The sequence below is a fragment of the Petaurus breviceps genome, unplaced genomic scaffold (genome assembly GCF_028583685.1).
Source record: "Petaurus breviceps papuanus isolate PSGF00001 unplaced genomic scaffold, PetGlider_PUasm1.0 90763, whole genome shotgun sequence".
In the NCBI taxonomy this organism is placed as follows: Eukaryota; Metazoa; Chordata; class Mammalia; order Diprotodontia; family Petauridae; genus Petaurus; species Petaurus breviceps.
In genome coordinates, this window is record NW_027187340.1 from 8005565 (window position 1) to 8026265 (window position 20701).

Sequence of the window (20701 nt, forward strand, 5' to 3'; positions counted from 1 at the left end):
GCCATCTCTTCTCCATTTTTAATACTCCTTAGTTCCTTCAAAAGTCAGTTCAAATCTCTTCACTGGCTCTTCTCACCATACTCCAATTACCTCTTATTTATTTTATGCATGTTGATATGTGCACATGCCATTTCCCCTGGTAGAAAATGTGGGCAGGGTCTGTTTCATTTTCATCTTTGTACCCATAATATCTTACATAGTAATAGGTATATAGTAAGTGTTTAACAGATAGATGCTTGCTGATTGATGTACACATGAGTACACATACAGAATATATGCAAAGAAAATACAAAGTATTTTGGGAAGATGCCTCAGGGAGGAGATGGTAGTTAAGCTGAGCTTTCATGTAAGGTAAAGATGGTAAGAGTATAGGTATATAAGGTATATATATATATAGGTATATAAGAAGGTATAGTAAACCTAGATTTTGGTTTCTATCTTCCTAGGAAAGTAGTGTTTAAAAGTTAACTTTAAGCAAACATGTCCTATTTCCATGACCATTTTCTATTAAAAATCAAATGCTTATATTTAATTTAGCAATATCTGTAAAACCAACTTTAACCTAACACCTATGAATCTCATATATACTTTACAATTTTACAAAAAAAAATCAACAATGCAATGAGATATTATGTGATGATAGATCAATGTTGATACTGCTCTGGTTAAAATTTGAGAAAACTTTTATTAATTATTTATGACTTTCCAAATATGTAGGATTATTTTAAAGGGAGACAAAAGCTCAAATTCAATGGTGATTCTAAATAAACCTTAATCATATCATTTAGCCTATTATGTTCAAAACATGGTAGGCTCACCAAATAAAATATAAAGTACACAATCTAATTTGTATGCATATTAGTAATTTTTAAAACTCACTGCCTTGAGTCCTTTCAAGTAATAAATGAATTTAGTTTGACAAACTGTCAATCACTTTTCACTATTATCATCTTCCCCCACCTCTTGCTTTCTTTGTCTAACGTCCATTATGTCCATATATCTTGGACCTTTGGAACCTAGATAGAGCTGTGACAGAAGTTGAAATTTCCTATCAGAGGCAATTTGAGTAAGCACCAGCACAAAATGCCCGAAATAACTTAATGAGTTGAACCAAACTCCTTTTAAAAAAACTGAATGTCACCTCTACACTCTTTCACAGTCTGTGGAAAGAAAGAGGCAGAGTAGCAAGCAAATTCTTACAAGGTTAGAATATAGTAACACAAAAATTCATTTTATAAAACACATTACTGTTTATACAGATTTACCACAAAACGTTTCACATCCAAATACAGCTTATACACACACTACAGAAAGCTAGTTCATAGTACATACGAGAGGTAGCACCTGTGGATACAGAAGGGCAGACAAGGAGGTGACAAAGACTCAGTGAAGGAGTAAATGACTGAGCACCAAGGAAAAACCAATTGTCAGCACAAACCACAATTCCCTCCAGGGAACAAAATTATTTTGCCCCATTTTTCCTAATGTGTTCCCGTGAAGCAATTCAGTCAGTATAAGTTGATTTACTGTCTAAGCATGGCAATATATATAAAAAAAGGAAACTTATGCTTCAGCATTTTTTAAATCTGCTTACCAACACTTTTCAGCTTCTCTTCAAGCAGTTTTAAAGTTTGCTGAATCGATGCTCCATCAGCTGGTGCTACATCTACGCACAACATCCCTAATAAGCCATCCAACTGCTGAGACAACTAAAGCAGAGGGACAGCAAAGAGATAACCCTGATGTAATCGGCATCTAATATGTTTAATGATTAATGAGGTATATATCTAATGCTGTTACAACTTCACTCACAGTGACTAAGCAATTAAAAGACAAGTAAGAGCAATTAGAGCACATTACCCCAAACACAGAATACACAGATGCATGCACTAGGAAGACATATTGGTATTTCCATGTCAGCAGTAGGTAAAAAGTTACTAAGGCTCAGACTTCAATTTATATTATATTACAATGTAAACATAACACAGTCAATGAAATTTATCTTTTGTGTTCAGACCTATGCTTTTTAGAAAATTTTATAAATCTTGCATGCAGGACACATATAAAACTGTCTCCTTCTCCCCCACCCAAGAGACTCTGATCCAATGGTATCAATTGGATATTATAAAGAATACAAGAATGAGAAGGGGGAAAAAAGAAACAACGGGCATAGAAACCAGCACAAATTATGTGTATTCCTGTGTAAAAGGTGTCTGAGGATGAACAACCATGAAAAGACTTACATCTTGAGCAACACCATGAAATTCAAGAGCTGCTTGTAATAGATTTTGCCTGAATTCCAGCTGACTAGCCTGGCGATAACAGACATCACTGAGCTGTTGTTGTAGGGATTTCAATTCAACAAGATCCTCTTCATCCCCAGCATTCAGAAGTGCCGCTATCTGCTGATTCAGCTCCACGTATACTGCAAACCATTCCTGCAAATAATTTATAACTGAAATTAAGCATTAACTATTGAAAGACTATACTTTCCTGTGACAATTCTTTCAGAATCATCAAAAAAATTTAAGGGAAGGGGGGACCAAAAAGGTGGAAGAAAGGCTGACTGCTTAATTAGGCTGACTAATGAGTTAGGCAATATGTTCCCATCTAAAGCTGGCCTCTGAAAGATGTTTTAAACGTGGTCCATTTCATTCCTACATACCTAGATAATGTTTCTAGCATAATTTACTATGGAATCACCTCTAGTACATGTTAATACTGCACAGTAATAGGATGAATCGGAAATATTTATTAAAATAAAATATATCAATTTAATGACTACAGTGTTCTAGAATCATGGCTACAAGAGATGAGAGAAGGTCTTAAAAGTCATCCACACCCCTCCCCTGGGAAGCTCAGGGAGGTACAAAAATTTTTCAACAAGGTAATTAAGAATAGCAAGGGCTATTCTTAAGCTGGAGGAAGGTAAAGAGTCCTACGTATAGTAAGACTCAATTAATAATTTATGTGGATTTCTTTTAGTCCTCTAGAGAAGCCACATAACCATTTCTGAGTGAAGGGGGGACTGGAAGGTGAGGGAGCCTCGGATCTTTTTGTTTTAGTTTTCCATTTCCAAACAGGAAGTATTGACCCTCTTAACACCTAAACTTCAAGATATTTATACTGGTTTTGAGGTATCAGTGACCAAGTAGCCAGAAAAAATAGGCTAATTACCTGGAGTGACCAAAATATTGGCTATATAGATGTACACATTTGAAACAAAATCCAAATGCTATTATACCTTAGCTGTTTAATATTCTTCTGTGGAGCTGATAACCTGCCAAAAGTGAGAAAGTTTCTGAATACCTTCACTGTTTCTCATGACTTGTAACCAGAATTGGGGATATTCCTTATAATTAGTTAATTTTCATTAAACATAAAAGAGCTGGCCTTGAAGTAAGACGACCTGATTTTGAGTCCTTGCTCTTACTCTGGCTATATATCTTCAGCCAAATGGTTTTACTATGTTGAACATTGGTGTCTGCACCTATAAAAAAAGGGACAGCAATACTTATTCTACCTACCTTATAGGTCTGTCTGCAGGAAATAGTTTTGTAAATCTTAAAGAACAACAGACATGAGAAAACTAGAAAACAGTATGGCAGAAACTAGGTATAGACCAAAATTTTATACTGTATACCAGGATAAAGGTCAAAGTGGGTATGTGATTTAAACATAAAGGGTGGCACTATAAGCAAATAAGGAGAGCAAGGAATAGTTAGATCTATAGAAAAGAGAAGAATTTAAGACCAAGCAAGAGATAGAGAGCATTATTGGCTATAAAACAGATAATTTTAAATTATATTATGTTAAATTTAAATATTAAAACATATTAAATTTAAAAGTTTTTGCACAAACAAAACCGATTTAACCAAGACTAGAAGGAAAAGCAGAAAGCTTTACAAATGTCTTACAAGTGTCTCTGATAAATCAAGGCTTTATTTCTCAAATATATAGAGAACTGAGTCATGTTTATAAAAATAACAGCTATTCCAAAATCGATAAAGGGTCAAAGGATATCAATAAGCAGTTTTTATATGAAGAAATAAAAGCTATCTATAGTCATAAGAAAAAATGCTCTATATCACTTTTGATTAGAGAAATACAAATTAAAACAAGTCTGAGGTACCAGCTCATATCTATCAGATTGACTAATATGACAGAAAAGTGAAATGATGAATGTTGGGAGGGATTTGGAGAAAACAGGATATTAATGCACTGCTGTTAGAGTTATGAACTGATCCAACCATTTTGGAGAGCAAGTGAAACTATATCCAAAGGGCTATGAAACTGTGCATAGTCTTTGACCCAGTAATACCACTCCTTGGTCTATATCTCAAAGAGATCAGGAAAAAGGGAAAACAACAAATTTGTATAAAAATACTTATGACAGCTCTTTTGTAGTGGCAAAGAATTAAAAATTGAGGGGATGCCCTTCAACTGGGGAATGGCTGAACAAATTGGGTTATATGATTATAATGGAATACTATTGTAATATAAAAAATGATGAGCAGGCTGATTTCAGAAAAACCTGGAAAGACTTACAGGAACTGAAGAAAAATGAACCGAGTAGAAGCAGGAGAACATTGTACACAGTAACAACAATATTGTACAATGATCCAGAATGTAAATATGTTTCACGTGTATAATCTATATCAACACATGTATAATCTATATCAACCTGCTTACCATCTCAGGGAGAGGGGAGGTGCAGAAAGGAAGAAGAAAATTTGAAACTGAAAATTTTTTTGAAAATTGTCCACACATGTAATGGGGGGGATATTATTTTTTTTTAAAAAGAAAACAAAAATCAATTATAGATATGAGTCATTTTTCTATGTGACATAGGCACAACAATAAAATATTACTGGAATGACATTTAGTATACCCAGGTTCTACCGTATTCCTAGATTTCTAACTACCTAGGTACGTGACCCTGAACAAGTCACTTAATCTTTCTTGGTTTTAGCTTCCCAAGGTTCCCTCCAAATCTAATAATTCCATACCTCTCCAACTATATGTAGATAATTGCTAAATGTAAATTTCTAGCCTGGTCTCAATTTAGACAGACATTTATTAAGTACCTATTATGTGTAATGCACTGTATAAGGAATGGATATAAATATACAAAATGACATGATTCCCACCTTCAAGATATGATATTCTATTGGGCTTAGGAGTACTTCAAATACACATGGATAATTAAATTATACAAGATTAAAATCCAGAATTCTTTCCCACAGTACCAAACTGGCTTACTAGGAGAATAATCCTAAAATTATCCATGGAGAATCAACCTTTCCTTTCCCACCTTCAACAATTTGGATGACTTGTCATTTTTTTTGCAATTGTTTTTCAGGCATTTTTCCTGAAATGTGACTTAACTAGTATTATGAAAAAATGATTACCTAAAATTCTTCCTCCACTTAAAACTGTATAATTTTCTTTGGCAATTCAGAAAACATGGTGTCAGAGGTGTTCTTTGGAGCTCACCAAATATGGAAAACATGTACAGCAATATTCTAAACTTATCTCCTCCTTTCTCTCTTTCATCTTCTATAGCTGTTAATGGTTAGTAAAGTAGAGAGTCAATGAGTGGAGATGAGGAAGGGATGAATCTTCCAATCCTCAAAGAATTTTTTTTTAATCTTTTAAAGTACTTTGATGGCCTTGAGAAAATAAAAAGTATACTACTATATAAATCACTATTTGAATTTCAAAATCAAAGTTATTTTGTTGGCTCCTGGTAAGCTAATAATTACTATTACATACTAATGCTACATTATATATAATAATCTAATATTGATTATATTAATTAATAATATTATAGGCTAACACTAATCTGATATCCCTTCTTCCCCTAACACTCCTAATAGAAATACAATGGCACATCTCTCTATACCACACAGAGATAAACATAGTGCCTTGTACAAAGCAGGTGCTCAGCAAATATTTAGTAGCCACTTGAAATTCAAATTCACACATTTCTTGATTTCAATGTTTATAAATGTTGTATTATTTACTATAATGGATTTAATTTTTATATTCACTTTGAAGCTATATCTACCTACAGGACTATATCTATATCCAAGTCAACTGGTAGTATGACAATTCAGTGCCCACAGTGTTTTGCAAATGGTATTTATTATTATATTTATCATTTATTTATTTATTTTTGTTGTTTGTTTATTATTTTATTATTACATCTAATTATGTATTTATTATTATATTTGTATAAAATTGTATATAATTGTATAAAATTGTATAAAATACAATATTATTTTTGTAGGCAGCTGTGAGATTCAAAAGGGGAAAAAACAACTCTTACCACCCTATTTCAGATTAAACTTTTGAAAAAGCAAACAAAGACAACAGTTCAATTTGATTGATTTAATGTTGTGATGTAAAAATAAGAATCACACTTGAAGCTAGGGAGAGCTATCTAGGAAAGAAACAGTTACTGTCCAGATGGGTAACCAATAGCCATAAAAATAAAGTAAGAAGAACCCACAGCATTATTCACAAGGGAGGCAACCAAACCATTTAAAATTCATTATTTAGTTTTAATATTGAATTAGATAGTATTATATGAGCCAGGTTAAAATAGAAAATGAAAATGAAAATAATAAAAACCAACTACAAAGATCTGTTCCTACGGCTACTGCAGGATTACCTAGTGATTTCTATATTTATACTCCAACTGACAGATCTCAGTATCATATGGACTTGCCCTTTTAAAAGTATTGTCAAATCCCATTCTCTCTGTGATTCACTATACGATCTTTTTTCAGCTGTGCCTACACAATGACAACTACTTGTTATCTTTTGATGGCACTATACGTTTTCCTTAAAGAATAATTATTCTATTACTGCAATCACTAATATCTTTTTCCTAGATTTTTAAGAGCCATTTTAGAGTCCTCATATTAAGTAGAAATGAAGATGCATAAAGTCACATATTATCAATATGTTCAATAAAGATGAGTTTTATAGAGACTATAGTGTCTGAAAATTATTGCTGAAACACATACAATTGTTCACTGCAAGTCAAAAGGTCCAAGACAGTAAGGATAGCATGTGATTTAAGGAAAAGGGAATAATTCTACCTCTACTATCTGGGAAAATCCAAAGAATCAGGTCAACACAGGCTGTCCAGTGTTTGGACTCAACTCTAACCCTCTTTCTTTAAATTCTCTATGATTTATTCCTGCAGAATCAAAGCCAGCTTAAAATTTTGCATGCAATTTCTGCTTCTGTCTGCCCATAACACATTGTGGGAGTTCTTTCCTAAGTGGTTGCCTGTAAACACATAAAGACAGGAGGACCTGGGTTGCTATTTTCCTCGTTTTAATATGAAACAGGATTGCTCGCACTCTCTTAAGGATTTTTTTTTTTGTACAAAGGAAATTCCAGATCTTTTTGTTGATTAATTGCTGCGACTGATTTGACTTTTTCTCTGTCATTAAAACAATTAATTTTGTTAGTCAGGGCTTGCCATTGTTTTCCAAGCTCATTAACCTTTCTCAATTTCATCTAGAAATTGTATGACTAAATATTCCTCATATGGCTAGTGAGTTACATAATTCAACCAACCATTATCTATGACTATACATACCACAGAAAATAAGACTCCAAGGTCATTAGATCTCAAATACTAGCATCCTGATTGCAAATTTTAAAACCTAATTCCAAGATAAAATTTCTAATAAGTGAATCCCACATTCCTTACTTCAAACTTCTACCTTTTCAGTTATGGAAGAGGAAGATACCCTATTAAAACTCTTGTCTCTAAAGTGAAATAAGGTGGATTAATCTTGAATTCTGTTGAGGAAGATTTAGTTGAAGTAACAAAAACATGCCATTAAAAGATAGTCAGCAACTACAATGTTGTCCCTTGGAATAGTATTATAGAGAGATTTCGATAATGATACAAATGTGATACAAAATGAAGTTTTTACAAGTTGACATAAAACCAAAACAAAAGGACAAAGGAAAGGCAAAAAAAAAAAAAAACCTTCTGAAAACCACAGCTCAGAATTTAACAGCTTTCAATTAAAAGTCTCCATTAGTCCATATTTACTAGATGAACAAGCAATGATCAATTCATTTAAAAACTACCCCATAAAAACTGTGAAAATTAAAGCTTATATTAGCCACTGGGATTTGGAGTAATTATGCAATTAAACTGTTTAATCAACATTTTTTTTTCAGCCAGATGACTCTCAATAAACCATGTATGATAGGTCAGATAAGGCACAATCAAGATCAGCAGAACTGATGATATTCAATTTAACTCAGGAAACTGAACCATTGTCAATTGAGCAATCAACACTTATTAAGTGACTACTATGTGCCAGGTACTGAGTCATTAGTTGAAGATACAAAGACAAAATTTAGCAAACAATACCTGCTCTATAGGAGCTAATATTCTCTCAGGGATACTGCAAATATGTATATTCTTATATTTAAATACTTATAAAATAAATAGAAAGTAATTTGGGGTGGAAGGCACTAGCAATTGTAACAGGAAGGAGGGACAGCCTAGGTGAAGACATAGAGACAATAAATGGTGTATCATGTATGAAAAACAGCAAGAAAGCCAGTTTCCCTGAACCAGAGGATGTACAAGGTAGTATCCTGTACTGTATTATAAAGGTATGAAGGCAGGATGGAATCAATTTGTGAAGAACTTGAAGGTAACAGGGAATAAGGTAACTGGGATATGCTGAGCATGGGAGTGACATACTAAGACCTATGCCTTAAGAAAATCACTTTGGCACTGAATAGAGAGGGGAGAGACTTGAAATGAGTACAGTTAAACTACTGTGATAGTCCAGGTGAGAAGTGCTAAGAGACTGAGTCAGTGATAGCTATGTGTATGAAGAGAAGGGGGTTGAAATCACTGTGACAGATCTAATGTGATTTGACAGTTGAAAAGATATGAGAGGTAATGATGAATACAAAGTTGAGGGTGACTCTAAGGATGTGAAACTGGGTAACTAGAAAGAAGGTGGTGTTCTGGACAGAAATAGAGAAATTAGAAAAAGAGGTGGGAATCTGGGGATGGGGCATAGCAGAGGTTACTTTGGACATGCTTAGTTTGAGAATCCAGTTTTGAAATGCCCAACAGGAAATCGGTGATTTAAACCTGGTGCTCAGAAGAAGGATTAGGTCTGGCTTCATCTTCACGGAGATGATAACTGAACCCTTGGGAACTGATGACATAATCAAGAGAGTATAGAAAGAGAAAACAAAAGGCAACAAAACCTCAGCTGAATGATAAGGTTGAAAGCCCAAGTGTAAGGGGTTGGGAATTCAGAGAAAATTATGGAAAATAAAAATGCTAGCTTTTTTTCTAACAAAAAATATGAAAGTTCAGTTCTAAGTCTCATAGAATATTAAATACCCCTAGATTTTCAGCATCTAAAATTGGAGAAAACAAGATTTATCAAGTAACAGTGCTTTCCCTTCAATCTCTGAGTCAAAATTCTATTCATCTTCAGCTTTCTCTATAAGCCTTACCTAATCATTCCAACCTTAAGTGACCTCCTCTAAAATTTAATTATGTACTGCATTTGTGCAATTAATTTGTAAATTAATCGTGTACCACCTACTGTTGTCTTAGGTTAGAGAGCCATAAATTTAACATGAAAAGGGACTTCATATTCCATCTGGTCAAATCTCTTTTTAAAGATGTGGGGTTAAGGTGGGGAGGGTTAGTGACCTGTCCAGGATCACACAGTTTCTACCTGTGCACTAAAGACAAGATTTGAACTCAAGTCCTCTGGTTCCAGAGCCAGAGCTCTCCACTGTACCAGGCTGCCAGTGCTGTACCTTCATTTTAGTGTAATACACGTATTCAGAGTCTACTCTATGTTGTGGATTTTAATTTCCTAGCCTGTTCCTTGACCATCTAGCCCAGTGACCTGAATAGAGGAATATTCAGTAAACGACTTAAGTGTCAAGGACAGACGGAAATGCGTAGGTGGTGATCTGCGTCATGGACAGAATCCTACATCAATGAAAGCACAGATCCATACGTGCCTGTTTCTTACATTAAATGATTCTGTAGTAGAAGAGACTACAGGCCTAGAGTCTGCATTATGATGTAAGTATAAAACTATACTTAGGGAAGGAAAAATGTTACTAGTCCATCAAATTCAACTTTTTGACAAAATGGAAATATATTTTAATGTGTGTTCACTTGTTCCTATTCATTTCAATATACATTTAAACTCCCCCACCCCCCACCGCCTCTCAGCATCTAAGAATTAGAAGGAACCCTGGGAATCATCAAGTCTAACACCTTCATTTTACAGAGGACAGTAACTTCCCAGAGAAGGGAGGTGACTGAGTCTCTGGCCTAAAGTCACAGAAAAGGGCTTACTCAACTCTCAATAAATCTGAAGTGGAGACAAATGAAACACACATGCCTTATACCGATAAACTGCTAGAGCTTTTAGAAAGGAACTGAGAGACTAGCTGGCCCAACTTTTTCATTTCAAAGAAGAAGAGGCAGGGGCCCATGCTTAGCAACCAAATGAGGACTGCAACCCTGGTCTCCTCACTTTACCCTCCATTTCCCTTTCACCTCAGCTGCTGAAGTCTAGCTCCTTAGGCGATACAATGAAAGAGAAGGGAGGGGCCTCTTCTAAGCAGGGACCTGGTGTGATGACTAATGACTCAAAGAAAGTGTGTTTCCTTTCAGGTACACCTTTGCTCCCAAGGTTTCCAATCCTATCTAAACCCTTTCCTACGTTCCAAGGAAAGGAAAGGAAAGTTTGAGAAGCTGGGGAGTGTAAAATTTCAAATAAGGGTTGAAGCACTGATGCCTTTCTGGCCTTCCCCTTTTTGAGTTCCCCTTACCTGGGAAATCACAGGAAAGGAGCCATTTTCCAGTCTGCTCCTGCTGCCAGGGACCTTAGCACCTGAGCAATGACTCATACTGTTGGCTCTGAGGGGACTAGTTTGGTGGGCCAAGGTCAGGGACAGATCACCCTCCCTACCCTTGGCAAGCCTTGGTCTCTATCCTCTCTTTCACACTGTCCAATCCCATCTGACCATCTACCTTGAGAATCTTGTCTACCATAATTCCCTATTACCCATCTAGAATCTGCCCACACAGCTCTGATCTCTACCACAGGACTGATTTTCACTGAATGATGATGAATGAGAATTCACCTAACCCACTATCCCTTTGGTAGGAGCTGAAATGATTTTGTATGAACATAAACTGAGGTGCTAGACAGCTATGGGGGAATAGCCATTGGCTGGGTTCCTATGCACTGCTGAGACCTGGGTTATGTCTCTGCCCCTTCAGTAATCACAGGAGCCTCTTCCTTTCACTCCTATCTCCACATCTTCTCTTCCCTTCTCCTTTCACCTCAACAGCCTGACCCTGAGTTTTATACCTCAAGGGTTGCTCTGGCAACATGTAGGCTGTGGGCCCTTACTTTCAGGGTTGGAGAATGTTCTGGCTTCAGGACCACTGCAGATATAAAAAGACTAGAATAAGAATGGCTATTACTTGGGCAGCTAGGTGGTGTGGTGAGTAGAGCACCGGCCCTGGAGTCAGAAGGACCTGGATTTGGATCTGGTCTCAGACACTTGACACACAAAAAAAAACTAGCCGTGTGACCTTGGGCAAGTCACTTAACCCTATTGCCCTACCCTCCCAAGAAAAAAAAGCAAAAAAAAAAAAAAAAAGAATGGCTATTATATTTCTCCTGAATCTCAAACACCTTTCTGGTTTCCTAAGTTCAAGACTTGATGATTAGGAAGGAGAGTCATTTTGATATCTTGTAACTCTGACATGTGTTCTGTTAATTCCTAATCAATACAGTGCTTTATAATTGCAATTTTTTGTTCTTTGAGTGCTTTATTTTAATGCTTCAGCCCACTGGATCGCCCTAGTTTAGGCCTCTATTATACCCAGCAAACTCCAGACTACTTTTAATATCTTACTATCTGTCTTGCCACTGGCTTGGAGCTCCTCTGCACCTTCTTTACCTCATGCTCTGGAATAGGAATCAAATCTGCGTTGCCATTGCTTATGGAAAGGGTGTGATCACCAACAGCCCCAGGACCCTGCTCACTTTACTCTAGCTATGATGCTCCAGACCACTACTTCCCTATAAAGCTATAGCTATCTCCCCCTATTAGAACTTAAGTTCCTTGAGGGCAGGGGCTGTCTCACTTTTATATTTGTACCCTAATACTTGGCACAGTGCCTGGAACATATTAAGTGTTTAATCAAAGATCTGATTGACTGAGAAATCCTGGGGAGGTACACACTCCTATCCACATTCTCAGCAATTTGTTAGCTTGTGTTCCCATCACAGCTTTATCTACTCTAACCCCACCTCCTGTCTTGGAGGATTACAGATAACATCAGAGGTCCCCCACAATTCACGTGCACCAGGAAATAGATAACATAAATAGAAATTACAGATAATCCACACATCCCATTTCAACTAATCTGGCACAAGCCTATTGATCAAATCTTTTATAAGAACTTCTAAGGTAATTAAAACAGACTGTTTTGAATTTTCCTTCAACCATTTTCCCTAGGTCATTCTTACATGAAAGTGTTAATGAGAAATAATATGGCTAAAAAATAACAATAAATAAACAACAACAGGAGTAGTATCTAGTTTGCCTATGCACTAGGTAAAATAGCCTCTGGATAATCTATTTCACTTTTTAAAAGGATGCTAATGCTGTTCTACTTAACATTTATTAAACATCTACAATATGTTCTTCATAGATTATGCTTGGGGGGTATAAAATTAATTTTCAATAATGTAGGGTGTTCCTTTTTTGCTTAATTCAACTAAGTCTCTATCACTTGAAGAATATGACTATACTACTATATTAATACAACTTTTATAAATATTATTTGATTTATCCCTTTACACTTTGAAATGTGAATTCCCTAAGTCTGTACAGAAGAAATTCTTTGACCTCTTCTATGTTCTGTCTACCCTGACAACCTTTGTGTCAGCACAGTTTTGATATCATCTCTTAGTTCTTCCCCAAAAGCACATATGAGCAAGGAGTTCATGTGCAGTACTGCTCTGTTCCCCATGAAAGCATAAAAGGCTCCCTTTGGGAACTTTATAGAATCCATTATCTGATGAAGACTGAGCCACTAATTTTTTTAGGACTATCACTCATTCTGTTTTCATTTTATATTCTTTGAGGACAGAAAAAGAATTATCATTGTATTTTTGAAGAATAAAAATAAGACTACAATTGTCAAGAACTATATAATTAGAAATATGTTGGAAACAATAAGAAAAAAGCTCAAAAGAGTATTTATATTTCCATTTATGATAACCCTTAAATCACTGACCATCTGATTTATAGGTATTTGTTGATTTATAGGTATTTGTCACTAAAATAAGTAATTCACAACTAACTATGCACAATAAGTCACACTGTAATTTGAAGAAAAAAAAATCTCACACTGTGTTGACTTTCAATCTCTTCATGTTTCTGCTGCAAGGCTTGTGAAGCTCTGATTGAATCTCCTATTCCCCACTGTGTCCTTAGCTGTTCTGATCCAGGTCCTTCAAGCCAGTTCACAACCTAGAAATAAAACGTGCACCTTAAAATGACCAAAAGCTTTAAAAATATTTCACCAATATTTTTTTCCCCAAGAGTCTCTAAAATTCATTTAAGTTAGTAAAAACATATATGTACTTCAGAACTACCAAGACATAGTGATGTGAGTATTTGACTTCATGGGGGAGAGGAAATTGTAGACTGTCAGTATAGCTAAGAATCCAGTAGGATGGAAGAAATTTATAATCCTTGTTTGTTACTTCATATGTATAACATAAAAGACAGATATGTCTTGAAAAGAGAGAAATACAGAAATGTAGGAACTTCTAACTGTAAGCAACCTTAGATCATCTAGTCCAACCTTCTCATTTTCCAGAAGAAGCCATGAGCCCAGAGGGGTTAAATAAGTTCCCCAAAGTCACACTACTATTTGTAGAGTTAACTCTAGAAGTCAGGTGTTATAAGATTCGCAATCGATTAGTAAACTAACCTGAATCACTGGTTAATCAATTAATCACTGATAATAAATTATCACAAACATGCAAATAACATGAAAAGCAGTTCCTTCTTTAGGGAGAAAAACTACAAGTCATATAATAATATTAGTTATACAGATAGCTATGGTTGTAACAAAAAAATAAACATTATTAAATAGACATTCTTGTCATAGAATTATGCAAATGGCACAAAATTAATTAGTTTCATGGACATGAATTAATTATTTATAGTCACTATTGCTGTACTTCACCACTTGGTATAAAGTAGTATCCTTTCAATAATATTGAAGTTCTAGTGATCAGACATATTAAAACTGTAAGTAGTAGAGACATAAAATATATATCTTTTAAATTTCATTTTATGTTAAAATATATCTGCTCATTAACTAAACTGTTCATGTACTTTTACCTTCTGATTTATTACTTATAAGTAAAAATTATGTTTGGTGCCATGAATATAGAGGAAGAATTCTCTTTTTGTGGAGACTGGTCAATATAAGCATAAGTAAATGGCAAAAGTCTTTCTCTAAGAGATAAGTAGTTAAAAGGATATGAACAAAGTTTTAAAAAGAAAATTGTTAAGTATTAACCCACGTGAAAGAATGTTCCAAATCACTAATAAGAGAAATGAAAATTAAAACCATATTGAATTTTCACCTCAAACTTTGCAAATTGGCAAAGATGACAAAAGATGAGACTATTCACCACTGGAGGGGTAATGGGAAGATAGGTACTGTAGTACATTGTTGGAATTAAGAATTATAACTCCTTTGGAAAGCAATTTGGAATTATGTAAATAAAGTGACTAAAGTGTTCATAACCTTTTTTTTTTTTCGCTTTTTGGAGGGCAATTGGGATTAAGCGACTTGCCCAACCAACGTCACACGGCCAGTAAGTGTTAAGTGTCTGAGTCTGGATTTGAACTCAGGTCCTCCTGACTACAGGGCCAATGCTCTATTCACTGCGCGACCTAGCCGCCCCATGTTCATAACCTTTTAACCCAGAGATTCCATTATTAGGTTAATATCCCAAGGAGACCATAAGTAAGAACAAAGTCCCCATTTACACCAAAATATTTATAGTAGTACTTTTTGTGATAGCAAACTATTGGAAACAAAGTATGTGCTACTGACTGGGGAACGGCAAAACAAATTGTGTTATATAAAAGTAATGGAATATCATCGTGCTACAAGGAATAACAAATTTGATGAATACAAAAAAGTGTGAACAGATTTACATGAATTAATGAAGAATGAAGTACAGCCAAGAAAACAATATACACAATGGCTACAATAATGTAAAGAGAAAGAACCACAAAAAAAAAAATCTAAAGTAACATTGCAAAATTACAAAGAATTATCAGGGCTAAAAAAAAGTGTGAAGAGAAACTCCCATCTCACCCCTTTAAAGTGGTGAGAGGTCCACAAATGTTATATACTGCACTTATTTTCAGACTTTTTCAATGTAAATCAATGATTTTATGCTGAGTTTTTCCCTCTTTTCTTTTTGTCTGAAAAAATACTATTTGTTATACAGAATGACTTTCTGGGAAGGGAAAGAGAAATGTTACTGGAAAAAACTGTTAGCATAAAAAATATATCCATAAAAATGTATTTTTAAAAAGATGTAGATAGTGTGCAGAGCCATACTACTAGACTATCTAGGCACTGGCCAGATAATTAAAATGAAGCTGGCATATGCAAAAACAGCCTATGCTTGATAGAGAAAAAGTAAAACACATGTGGATTAAAATGAAGGAAAAAGAATTGAGAGCTGAGCTGAGAGTCAGGAAAACCAGAGCTGAAATACTGCCTTACCCACTCAACTGTGATGCCCTAGGAAAGTCACTTAACCTCTCTTAGCCTCAGTCTCCTCATTTGTAAAATGGAAAAAATACCACTTATAGAGTCTTAAAGATCAAATGAGATCCTACAGGTAACAAGTCTTACAAATCTTAAAGAGCTATATATGTTAACCATTCTAATTATAAAGTTGGCTGCCGCAGTATTTGGCCTTGTGTATAGTCTTCTCCGTGCTCATGGCTTTGGCGGTATTCATAATATCTATGTCCACCTGGGATGACAGGTCATGTTGCTCTATGGCTCATACATAGCAAATACCAGAAATGAAGAGCAAGCTGATGAGAAAAGCTATGAGCAGTTATAGGCTCATGTGCCATAGAGGAATAGTACCAGTTGAATCTATTTCTGATCTTCTAGCCATAGAAAAGTGTCAGAGGAGATGGTTAATGGCACTGGGCAAATGTAGTACTTTGTTTATCTAAAGGCTTACTTTTATATGTGTATTTACAGTTTTCTATTTTATGCATTTTGTATACTTATATCTTTTATACATTAAAGCTACATATTTCATATGTATATAAAAATTTTTATATTTACATTTTTATATTATACTATCTTTCTCACAGAAAGAAGTCACTTCAATCTATTCTTAATGATACCTCAGACACTGATCACTACCTTTCTAAATGCTCACACAACATCATCTTAAAGAATGACTTTAATGGAGTGTGGAATGGTTGAAAGTATGTTTGATAAGCATTCGAGACACAAAATTTAGAAGCTATGTGGCTATAGATATGTCATACTCTCTGAACCTCAGTTTCCTCATCTGTAAAATGGGGATAAGAAAACATATTAATTACCTCACAGGGTTGCTATAAAGCTCAAACAAGGTAATTTATATTAATCCATCTGTAGACTTTTGTGGGTGTGTGTGCATATATATACATATATATGTATATATCTTTATTTCTTGTTACTGCTAAAGATGTACTTCTCATTCTCTGTTACAAAGACAGTGTAGGATAGTGGATATAGTTCTAGGCTTAAACCTAGAAAGACTTGGGTTCAAGTCCAAGCTAATGCAAAGAGAAAATTACAATCATTTGCATATTAATTCCCTGTTAACTCTTTTAACATTTAATGCTCTCTATCTTCCCTGATTGGGAAAAAATACTCTTTTAATTTCAATTTTTCCTTAGTCTGTTGAGATCAAGGTCCCCTGTTTCTGCTACTGCTCTTTTGTAGGTAACACTGTTGGAGTAAGGATCCCTTCTGCTCCTCACAAAATGGACGGGGGCTGAGGCAGCACGGGGCTCCTGCCCCTTCCAAATGTCCACTCCTGTAATACCAGTGTACAACCTGCTCTGTCCTTCCCTAATCAGGGGGAGGAAGAGGTAGAAAAGAGAGGATGGAAATAGATTTTTTTCCCCTCTTCAACATTTTAAAATCAAAACTAAACAGAACAACTTTTAAACAGACATATGTAGGCATTTCTTCAGTTTTATCAGTATTTACCTTTGTGGATCAAGAGTTCCTCATCTATTACTGATATTATTCATTCAGAATAAAGAATAGTGAAATGATAAACCTTTCAGATGTTTTAAATAATTCTTACAATTAATTGCCTCACTGATTCAAATCACTCACATGATTTAAATTCTAAAAGTAAAAGCTGACTAAAGCAACTGGAAAATTTTCAGCTCATTAACAATCTGCTATATATTGGGGGCTGTTTAAAAAAAAGAAGATAATATAATATGAACCATTTAAACTTCAATTTTAGAATACTTCTGAAAAAAATTAAAAGATTGTATCTTATAACCAGGTCCAAAAAGTCTTGAAAATTACACAAGAAACTACCAACTGTATAGAATATTAAGAGCTAAATGCTTATTTATTTAGAAAATCAAAATTTCAAAGTAGCATAGGAAACAAATGACTACATAGTTCCTTTCTATGCTATGATTCAATACATTTACTATGCAGCACCAGTAATGCAGACAGAGCAAACATATGACTATTTCTAATAAAAAATGATGTAAATTGAGGTTGATGCCCCAGTGAACAAGTCTATTTAAATGCATTAATGATGGCAGTTTGCCAAAGAAGGTTATAAAACTTTGTTCCTATCTGAATATTAATTTACTAAAAAAAGTTTCAGATCGTGTTTATGTCATATGTGATCCAACAAATGTTTGTATTTACATGAACTTCTATATAACCTTCACTAGGTCACTAAAATTTACATAAGCCCTTTTCACCTTCTGGACATGAGAGGTGCCATAATGGATATAGTTGAGAAGAGTGGGTTCAAGTCCTACCACTGACAAATCCTGGCTACATGACCCTGGGCAAGGCTTTTAAGCTCTTCATGGCTCCCCCCCTTCCCTACACCCTCAGTAACACTACAACACTCTAAGCTGGAAAACAGTTGCCAGTGCATTCCTGGAGTGAACTACTATACCAATTAAATCATAGGTCTAAATAACTACCACACTGCTGTCATGGTTATTTATCGCACTCTTGGGGCTCTCAATGACATCACTATATAAACAACATATAATGAAACTAAGAACACTTTATGTACAGGGATCCCTAATGCACGACCACATTAGGATCTACACTTAATCTAATATGAATAAGACATGGTGAAGTCTAATATGTTATATAGTGAAAAGAAAATTCAAAGCATTATTAAAAATTAAACAAAGAGTACACACAGACAGACACACATCACATACATATACCCCCCACAAGATGATCTTGGCACCTACCTGCATTACCTTCTGTTGAATTTCCTCTAGTTGTGTGCGCTTACTGCGTTGTCTACAAACTTCCTGGTAACGGGTGTATTGCTCTCGTAATGAATCTAGCAATTTCATGACCTGTGGCTGGGCAAGCAATTCATCGTCCATCGGTGACCATGAGACTCCTCCATCAGAGCCATTAAATCGGCGCTGTTGTAATTCAGACAATAATTCATGGCCTTCGAGAACAAAAGACAATCATTAATGTCCCCAATAAGAAAAAAAATAATAGCATACCTTCTGTTTTGTTAATTTTAATGATCTTTCAATAACAAAAAATGCTTTAGTAGTCTATGGACTTAATTTTGTCTGTGTGTGTGTATAAATACATACTATACATATAAAATGAATGTTATTTGCTTATTTATGACTACAATGCATCCATCTACATCCCACATTAATTCCCTATAATGTGACAGCATTTTGTTATCAATCTATCCAACACACTCAGACAAACTAATTTACCACCCCAAATATAAATTTAAGCCAAGGCTCAATCAAGCTTCCTTTTCTTTATACTCTTTCCCTTGGTGATCTCTTCTAATTACATAGGTTCAATTAACATCTTCAAAAAGACTACATCCAAATTCAGCCTAATTTCTTTCCTAATTCCAGTACTGCTTCTCCTACTGCAAATTGGATATCCTTACCTTGACATTTCTTCAGAAGCTCTAATTTATGACAACCAAAATAGAGCTAATCCTTTCCCCTCCTCAAACTTGCCCTTCCTCCAATCTTTCCTAATTATTTTAGAGGCACAATCACCCTTGCAGTCACTTACAAATCCCCTCTTCCTCATAATTCCCCAATTAGGTGCCAAATCATGTGAATTACATCTATATAACATTTCTCACATATATTCATATAGTTAACTACGCTAACAGGTCTTTATAACTTCTCAACTAGACTACCATAGCAGTCTCTTGATGGATCTCCCTCCTTCAAGTCTCTTTTTTTCTCAAGATATCAGCCAAAGTAAGCTTTCTAGACCACAGAACTGATCGTATCACTCCCCTGACCAAAAAACTACACCCCATTAGCTAGAAAACAAACTCTTCAATCTGGCATGTCTTCAACAACCTGGTTCCATCCTGCCTCTCTAGCTTTATTTTACATTGTTCCCCTTTATATGTTCTAGTAAAGCTGATCTGATAGATATTTTTTTAATTCAACAATCCATGTTCTACTTCTATAAATTTACACAAACTCTTCCCTACACCTGGAATTCACTACCCCCTCCACCCCACTTTGCAGAATCCTTCCCTTCTTTTAAACCTCAGCTCAGGCCTCACTTCTTCCGCGTGATCTTCCGTGATCTCCCACACTATTAATACTTTCTTCCTCCTATAACCACTATGTGTTACTTGTGTAAATATTGCAAACCCATTCCAACCCCCACCAAATGTAAATTTCTGAATGGCAGTGTGTGAGAGAGGTGAAAACTTCTCAAACTATACCCTAAAATGGAGGCAATGCTCTAAGCTCAAGCTGGGCTCTGGCTGCAGCCAGGCCTAAGTTTTGCTTTTGCAAACTTACCCCTCTGCTGCTTTCACCCACTACCAAATAAGGTATCAAATGCTTTCGCTGGTTTTCATTGGCTGAAGATTGTTTGTTTGCTCCTTCTATCTGGATAGCTTCCCAAGCTAGCTTGTGAGGCCGAGCTCTCAACCAACGAAGGCAAGGTCAGTGGGAGGGGTTGCTTGTGTCAGGCTATATAACCACTTTTTGCTTTCTATAGCCAGCCTCCCTCCACCGGTTCCTCCTTTTCTTGCAACAACTGAATAAATCCCTTCTGTTCCTACCTAAAGAAGCCTCTGAGTTTTTAATTAAATTTTGGATAGAGTTTTTCATCCACACAGTAGGGACTGTCTGGTATTTATGCCTGTAGTCCTAGGTTCCAACACAGTACCTTAATGAATATTGCTGAATTGAACCAAACTGAAGTCCTAACAGCTCTAATGACATTGACAAATCAAACAACAAGCATTTATTAAGCAATAACTATGTGTCAAAGCACTGTATT

At 35.3% G+C, this 20701-nt stretch overlaps 1 protein-coding gene across 3 annotated transcripts in view; it reads right to left on the minus strand.

Annotated features, from left to right (window-relative positions):
* Positions 1 to 20701, minus strand: part of SESTD1 (SEC14 and spectrin domain containing 1) — a 144458-nt gene that overhangs the window by 19562 nt on the left and 104195 nt on the right. For all 3 annotated transcript variants that reach the window (XM_069068558.1, XM_069068557.1, XM_069068556.1), the window contains 4 exons: positions 18646 to 18857; positions 13471 to 13593; positions 2244 to 2438; positions 1595 to 1709 (listed from right to left, as the gene is read on the minus strand). In XM_069068558.1, the coding sequence (XP_068924659.1) occupies positions 1595 to 1709; positions 2244 to 2438; positions 13471 to 13593; positions 18646 to 18857 (645 nt within the window). The remainder of the gene's footprint in view (positions 1 to 1594; positions 1710 to 2243; positions 2439 to 13470; positions 13594 to 18645; positions 18858 to 20701) is intronic.